The sequence below is a fragment of the Chiloscyllium punctatum genome, chromosome 33 (genome assembly GCF_047496795.1).
Source record: "Chiloscyllium punctatum isolate Juve2018m chromosome 33, sChiPun1.3, whole genome shotgun sequence".
NCBI lineage: Eukaryota > Metazoa > Chordata > Chondrichthyes > Orectolobiformes > Hemiscylliidae > Chiloscyllium > Chiloscyllium punctatum.
Window position 1 is genome coordinate 22,160,975 of NC_092771.1, and position 8,463 is coordinate 22,169,437.

Below are 8,463 nucleotides of genomic sequence, written 5' to 3' on the forward strand. Positions count from 1 at the left end.
TTGTGTTTGATCATGAGGAGAGTGAGGAAGAGATTCTTCAATTAAAATCCTTCAAGATAATCCACAGTATTCAAAATTGAAAACATCAAGTTATTTCATAACTCTCAGAATCAGAATCTGTAAGTGTAAGTCTGTGCAGGAATAGCAACCTAATCTTAACCCTAACCCTAACCCTAACCTTACTGCAGAATCACCCCAGTAGGAGATGTGTTTCGGCTAACAACAAAACAGGAGCAGTCTTTTGAAGACTTGATGTGTGGCACGGGCGCATGTTTATCGCCATCCCAAAACCCTCCCCAGCAGATTTAATCTCTCTTGAACTAAATTTCAAGGATAGTCACAATCCATAGGTAAATATACTTCTTGCTTAAGAAGAAATCATCACAAGTTCAAATATTGAACTGAAAGAGATGCAAATAATTCATCAAGATGGAAAACAAATCTGCCAGTCTAACCATTTTATGGTTTACAAAAGGAGAGTGGCTTATTGAACACTTCAGAATTGCAATTTGTAATTAATTCAATTCCCAAATTCCTTCATAGCAAAGGTGATCATTACTATTAGGAAGCACATTGGAAATTTGGCTTTGAAAAGGATTCATGAAATAAACAAAACATTGATTCTTCGAAAATTCTACAGCCACAGTTGATAAAATAATTAAACAATGGCAATTATTTAGAAGTAAGCCGAAGAATTAGATGAGCATTTCAGAAATACATTCAGCAGTGAGGTGTGTGCACACTTTGGTTTGTGAGTGCGTTTCTTATAGAAAGAAACTAGTGATTATGAGGTTGGAATCTTGGATGCGTGTGATCCTGGGCTTGTGTTCTGATAGCAGTGAGCTGGTTAGGCTGAGAGTGATCGATTCCTTACAGGAACTGGGCCGCACCAAAAGAAAAAGAGTTCTACTTTTCCTTCGCAAGTTTCTAACCGAGCACCAATGTTTGCCATTGTTCCAACGCATCACTCTACTGAAGAGCATCTTTGCGATAGTCAAGGACAGCTCTGTACACTTAGGTCGGCCACTGCCCAAAAAACTCATCTCTTTGGCTTTGACAGAAATGACCAAATTATCAAACGTTACTGATGGACACAGGGAAACTGCCAGTAACCTCCTGCTTATTCTGGGCTGTAGTTTCCCCACTGAAGTCTTCACTGAGCTGCAGTCAATGATCCATCGACAGATCCCAGCTAATTTTTACGTGATACTGACACTTGCAAACTTAAGTTGTGAGAAGGTGTATTGCATTGTCCCATTGCTGAAACCTTTGATGGAAAAAATTCTCTTCATGCTGCAAATCGAGACATCCGAAAGAATAAAGTGGGTGTTCTGCTATGCCTTCAGTCTTTTCAGCAAGAGCATTCTCGCTTACATTTCAAACTCAGAGAAGACCCCACACCCTCTGCTGAGGAAGAATGCCTTCTACAATGAGTTTTCTGCTGCTTATGATGTTTTTTTCCATTACTGGTTGAAAGTGAAGGAATCCAAGGTGAACGTGGCGGTGGTTGAAGCAATTGGCCAGATTTCCTATCTGCTTCCTAATGACAAAGTGGAGAATGAGCTACCTGCACTAATTCCAACCATTTTATCCATGTACCAGAAAACAGTGAGCGATCTCTCTGTCACTAAGGCCATGTGTGGCATATTGCAAACTACCATGGAAAGGGATAGTAAAATGCTGGTGGCGCATCTGGATTCTCTACTGATGGTTTTGCATCAGCAGGTCTGTATTACTATGGATCAACCCAGCAACCCGTTATCTGAAGCCCAAAGAAACAAACTCCTTTGCTGCTTCAAACTCTTAACACCAGCCTTCATTGACCAGTTACTAACATTCCTTTTCCTGGAATTGGAAATCAGCGATGAGCAGATTCTGTTGGGAGCATTGGCGATAATGAACTACCTGATCAGTAACATCCCTTCGTGCCTGGAAAGTCAGAGGAGTCAGATCCTGATGAGTCTGGCACTGCCGATGACAATGAGAAGTAACAGAGTGAAGGGAATGCTCGCCCAGGTAATACACACCATGGCCACTCAAGGTTACCTGGAACTGAACAGGGGAGTGGAACTGATTGAGTTTATAATTGAACAGTGTGCACTGCCCACTGTGGAGGACAAGAAAGGTATTAGCATCGGTGAAAGGAGAGAGGATTTCAGCAATGTTATTATAGACAGAGATGTAAAGAGGCAGTATGAAAAATTGGTGGAAGAACTGACCACAACTCTGAACATTGATAACCTTCTCTGGCCATTGCTATTGGAGTTTGTGATCCCAGTAAGGTACACCAATGCCTTAGCTCTTGTCTGTAGTTCCTTGGTGTACCTTGGAAAGAAGAAACAGGAAGCAGGAGCAACAGAGTTTGTCCTAAATTATGAGGAGCACGTGAATCTTCCAAATTGCCAGGCATTACTCACACGGCTGTTGACCGTGGCTTCATCTCCTTATGAAGGGAATGGTCAAGGAATCCCTGCTCTGTCCTTACTGCAAGTGCTTGGTATTAACATTCATCCTGCGGCAGTGAAGGTCTGGGACAAACAACTCCCAATTCTATTGAATTACCTTCAAGAATTTCCAGGGAATCAGCTGCTTCAGAATCAATGGGAAGAAGAATTGTTACACGTTTTGCGCCAAACGCTTGAGGAGATAGAAGATGAAGTGTGGATTGTCCAGCTGAGTGAAGTGATGAGCAAATACCTTTATAGATTTTACCCTACCCCACAGCAGAAGGGGTTTCTCTATAAGTGTTTGGGGATAGTGTTGCAACTGACCCAGAACCAGGAAGTGGTAAAGAAGAAACTTCATGAGATGTTCCAGATTGTCTGTCATGGTGAAGATTTAGAAAGGGAGGGTGCAGCTATTGGAATTGGCCAGTGTTCCCACATCCACTTGGATATCAGCCTAACTATGTTGAAAGATTGTTCAAGGCTGAATATTTTTAAGAAGACTGCAAGTTTCTATCAGATAATGAAAGACCAAGGTAGCATTGAATTAATGAAAGTGAAAAGCACGCTCATTTTAAGCTATGGATATGTAATATGGTTTTCGCAAAAGGAGCTCATCTTACCAAGATTAGAGACTGACATTCTACAAAATGTCCTTAACCATTTCAACATGAAGATTTTGGGAATGAAGGTTCAAGTCAAGGACACAACAATGAAGTTGAGTTTGATAAAGGCTATAACCCTCATGGCCAAGGTGATCCTACCTGTGAAAGACCAAGCTAGCTACAAGTTGGCCAGGAAAGCTGAGCTGGTGAGCTATCTGCAAGACTTCATCAAGGCTGAGCCTAGGGACACCATGAGAACGTCCATTCGGAAGGCTGCCATAGACGCTTGTGCAGTTCTTGTGATTGTGGAGCCTTTATTAAGTGACCATACAGAATTGGTTAGAGTGTGTTTGAATAGTGTTTTCAGCCTTCCGTATATGAATGGCATCAATGCCAATGAAAGTAAGGACATGAACATAGCCAAGAAGCAGGAGCTTTACAATGAGACATTGGCATCACTTGAGAATTTTCTGAAGCAATTTCTAATTTTCCGCTTGTCACCTGACGGTCTTCAGTTTCTGTTCAAGAACATGATGTTTTGGATTGAGTCCAAAAAGAACTATGAACGAGAAAAATCACTGGAGATGACCTTACACCTCTTGAACTTTTATCTGGAAGAAACTGACATTAATGGCAAACCTCCATCTCACGACCTGGCCGCTATAACTGGATATATTGTGCTTCGGTGTTCAGATCCATCATTAATTGTGAGGGAAACAGCCATTGAATGTTTGTATCTATTGCTTCAAATACAGTTACTATTGGAAAGATTGCCTAGAAATCAGAGAGATGAAGAGGTCGAACATCTGAAAGCTATCAAAGATGGATTAAAAGACACCAGCAGTGATGCCCTCTATTGTGTGTGCACCGATATTGGTAAAGTCCTGTCCAGATGTATGCCTCATAATCATGTAGACACTCTACTCTTCACTCTTTCGGAAGGACTCAGTGACGAGAAGTTAAATGGCTCATTTGTGGCTTCTATTGTTATGAACGTTCTCATAAGGAAGTGTGGAGCCATCCTTAATGACATCCCTGGGATAATCAAGGTTTTGTATGATCAGCTGCAATCCATCACAGAACCTCGGATAATTCGTGCGGTGATACGCCTTATCTCGATTCTGGCTTCACAGAATGTGCTGATGATTTTGCCCTTTCTTCTCAAATACCAAATTCCATTCCGTACGTACAATAGTGAGGTATGGCAATCTCTGCTGAATGACAACGTAGTTGCAAAGACTTCTGTGAAGTATCTGCTGGATAACTTAAAACTGCTGTATGACGATAGGAAAGAACGCTTTGTTCAAAAGACGACACGATCAATAACCCAACAGCCGTTCGTTGTTATGAGTGCTCTACATGCAATGATATGCAGTCCAAAATCAGAAAGTGTGATAAACATCCTGTACCCACAGTTGTTCTGCACCATTCTAATTTATCTCAGTTCCAGTGTGCAGATCTGGTACCCCAGCGAATTTCCAGGAATGCCAAAGGATTGGGAAACCTTCAGCCAGTTGGACGAGCCTGACGGCAATGACGTCTTTAAATACGCTGTTGAGATACTGCAAGCCCTCCTGAAACATGGAAAGACAGAAGGTTCAAACGTTGCAAAGATGGGAAGTTGGGGCCTCATCAAGAGTCCAGAGAAGCACCACAAGGGAGTTATGCTGCTGGCCAGTGCAATGGCTACATGTGCTGTCCCTCACCTGATCAGCGTCGTGGAGCAACTCATCCCTTTCCTTGCGAATGTCCATGAGAAACACCGGATCACCATAGCTGCCTTCTTTGCAGAGCTCTTAAATCACCCTGTGATGTTGGAACTGTCCCTCACTGACACTCTCGTGACCAGCTTGCTTCGAAGCTTGATCGATACGTCTCCCACTGTCCAGTGTCTGGCTCTGAAAGGTTTAGGAAATGTTGGATCCTCTCAGAAGGTAGAAAAATATTCGACCAAACTGTTGTCTGCAATGATCGCAATGATACACAAGTACTCCGAAACCAACAAATTCATAGCAGTTGAGGCAATGTCAAGCATTTCAAAGATCCTAGATCAGCTGCAGGGAAATCTTGCAGATTCCATTCTGGTGGATGTGGCACTTACAATCCAGCCTCTCTTTGAACACAAGCAGGACCAACTGAGAACGACTGCGTTTAAAGTCCACGAGAAAATAATCCGATTCATCAAAGTTCAGCCTGACCCTGCATTAATGGAACACCTCCATGCAACCCTGATCAGCTTGTTGCTACATCTCAACGATGACAGCCAGGACGTGCGGAAAGCCTGCAAATCAGTGCTGCGTTCGATGGGACCAATCATGGCAACAGAGGGCCCAAGCACTATGCTTCAAGAGCTCTCACTGGAGGAACCTGCACTGGATTATGAGGCCTATTTAAGCGAGATCGCCAAGCAGATTAGCAAAGAATTGCACGACAAGGTCACCTTCTACATAGCGAGCTGTGCTGCCTTTTTCAAAAGTGTACAACCAGAGATAAGAGAAAACGCTGTCACCTTGATAGGTTTGCTCATGTACAATGCAGCGCCAGACTATTCCACGTTGTCCGTCGACACCATTTGTGAGGAGATCAATACTCTCCTGTTTGATCCAGTGAAAAGCGTCCGACTCAAAGCAGCTGAGGCTGTACAATACCTCTACATGTACTGAGGATCAAGCTCTGTGAGATGTGATATCAAAAATGGCTGACAGGAAGACATCATTGCTATAGAAATAGCTTGGGCTGTTCTGTAGACAAGTTAAAGTCCCAGGTGGAAAGCTGCGAGTTTTTTTTTAACTACTTGAACCTCTGTAAAGGACATCACATGTGATAATCTGTAAACTCATTTACCAAAAGAACGATCTGAATTTATTTTAAATAATATTTTTGGATTAAATTATAAATTTATATTTTACTTCCTGCCTTTTAAAAACTGCTTGTCTCTCTTGGTTGAACTCCAGAGCTAAAGGGCATAGGTTTAGAGTGAGAAGGGAAAGATATAAAAAGGACCTAAGGGGCAACCTTTTCCCGCAGATGTTGGTACGTGTATGGAATGAGCTGCCAGAGGAAATGGTGGAGGCTGGTACAATTGCAACATTTAAAAGGCATTTGGAAGGGTCTATAAATAGGAAGGGTTTGGAGAGACATGGGCCAGGTGCTGGCAGGTGGGACTAGTTTGAGTTGGGATATCTGGTCGACATGGATGGGTTGGACCAAAGGGTCTGTCTCCATGCTGTACATCTCTATGACTGTATGACTCTATTTATAGTTTTTAAGTCCCTTCTTGGATCCTTCTCCCATTACATTCCAACATCCCTCGATTTCCTCCCCTCTGATCACGTGTTTGTATCAATCTTCAGTTTTGCCTCACAGGTAGTTTGCTCTCCTCCTTCCTGCCTCAGTCCATCGTTGTTACTTCCACTTCACACTCTGCAAGAGCTGTCCAGTTTGTTTTCTGCTTTGGCCACACAACCCTGCAATTTTTTCTCCCCTTCAAGCGGTGAAGCAATTCACCTCATTCCAAATTATTGTGGAATCTGCATCTTCCTCCCTTTCCTGTGGAGGGAAAAATGAAATCTCCTCATTTCTTCCCTCTGGTACTTTTACAGATTATTTAACATCTGTGTTTTCTGACGATATAACCTTTAATCACTTTTGCTCCTATCCAATTTTTCAAAACCATCCGTGATTTTGCATGGTTCTGTTAAGTCTTCCATAACCTTCTCTGCTGCAAGGAGAAAATAAGATCCCAGGTGCCTCAGACATTACACATTATTAAAATCTCTTATCCGTGGATCTATTCTAATAAATCTCCCAAAAGGAAATGCAGTAAACTTTTTATTATCCAGTACCTATTGGACCAGCAATGTGTGAATTGATCAAATGTTCTGGATAATCAAGAGGCCCGCATAATCAATGTGAAAATCCATGCTTAGTAATGGAAAGTAATGCAAGGGGTATGCACACCACTGTTATACTTGATTTACACCTTAATAATAATGAAACTTTGCTTTAACTAAAACTTACTGGCAGAGAGCATTCTCACTCACACCCTCAACTGACTATTCCGACATTGCAGTGTTTGAGAGAAATTGACTCGAAATTGAATCAATCGTTGATATTTCAAGTAGCCATTCAATTGAACAAGTATACTTTACATTGAGGTAATTAAATTTTAAAAAGGTAAAATAATACATCAAACTTTACGGTGTTGGGGGTATATAACTTTTTGTCAGTTTATCAAGAGTGCCAGTTCATAAGGTACCAATTAAAACAAAGTTAGCTGGACCAATAAAACTTAGAAATGACGCTAACTGGTCCGATCAGTATTGTATCCCTCAGGTACAACCGACAGATTAATTTCAATTTCTTATTGTATCAATCTGATTTTTCCCTCTGGACTCCCTTAAATTTCTGCGATCTAAATCTTTACTGTCCTTTAGGCAAACCTGTAGTTGCCCTCTGTCTCTTGATATTATCTAAAGGACTATTCTAACTCCTGTACCTGCCTGAATAAGAGTATCAATCCCAAAGGTGACACCCTCAACTCTCCAACTTGACTGTTCAACTTGGGCTCCGTGGGGTAACCCTTGAAAATCATCCAAAGCCACTTTCCCCTCCACTCTTGCAGTTATCTACTGGTTTACTCCCAAATGTATCCAGAATGTTTACTTGTAAACAAGGCCTCTGCCATTTGTTGAATAAAGACAATACAAATTTCCAATCATCTCGCATTCGCTCATATGTGCCCACATCCTGGTGAATCTATGCTCCTTCTCTCTCTTTTGTTCAACAACCTTCCTATAATGGCAAACGTTCCACAGTCGTATACCAATGATATATTACACCAGCTCTGATTCACTATGTTTTTTATCGAGTTTATGAACCATTCATCACCTCAATTATTTCAATCATTATGTCATTTTACTTTGTCGTCTCTCCTATGATTTAATTCCTGTGCTCGAATTTCTATCCGAATATTATTCATACTCTTTGCTGATGGAGTTGCCAAGCTTTGGACTTCTCAATCATGGAGAACTGTGGACTATCAGCTAATTGCATTCGAAGCTGTGATTGATAGATTCCAGGCATTAGGAGAATTAAACAAATTAAGTGAATGTAATATAGGATTGCTTCACACAGAATGCATGAAAGTTCCAGTACAGTGATCCTTTAATCCACTGGGATCAAACTTATAATTAGATTCATTGAAAAGTTAACCTAAAAAAAAAGCTTTTTACAATGGACAGCTGTGGCCCAATGTTCCAGACAGAGGAAAATACTGTGAGTTCCATACTATTCCTAGTACTACTAAAGAATATTTACAGAGTCTGCTGATATAAGGAATAAATTAACTGTATTTAAGAAACATCTTATTGTGGCTTCATCTTGTCACAAGGCTGCTGAAGCAAAGTCTTCTC

The 8,463-nt window shown here is 41.3% G+C and overlaps 1 protein-coding gene across 1 annotated transcript; it reads left to right on the forward strand.

Annotated features, from left to right (window-relative positions):
• Window positions 1-786: 786 nt before the first annotated feature.
• On the forward strand, window positions 787-5,712 carry LOC140458331 (maestro heat-like repeat-containing protein family member 1). The gene has a single exon (XM_072552720.1). It carries the CDS (start codon window positions 787-789, stop codon window positions 5,710-5,712), a length of 4,926 nt encoding a protein of 1,641 aa, XP_072408821.1.
• Window positions 5,713-8,463: the final 2,751 nt, after the last annotated feature.

Bases quoted from the DNA above. Each gene is read 5' to 3' on its own strand.
- LOC140458331 (XM_072552720.1), top strand. From the start codon at position 787: ATGAGGTTGGAATCTTGGATGCGTGTGATCCTGGGCTTGTGTTCTGAT.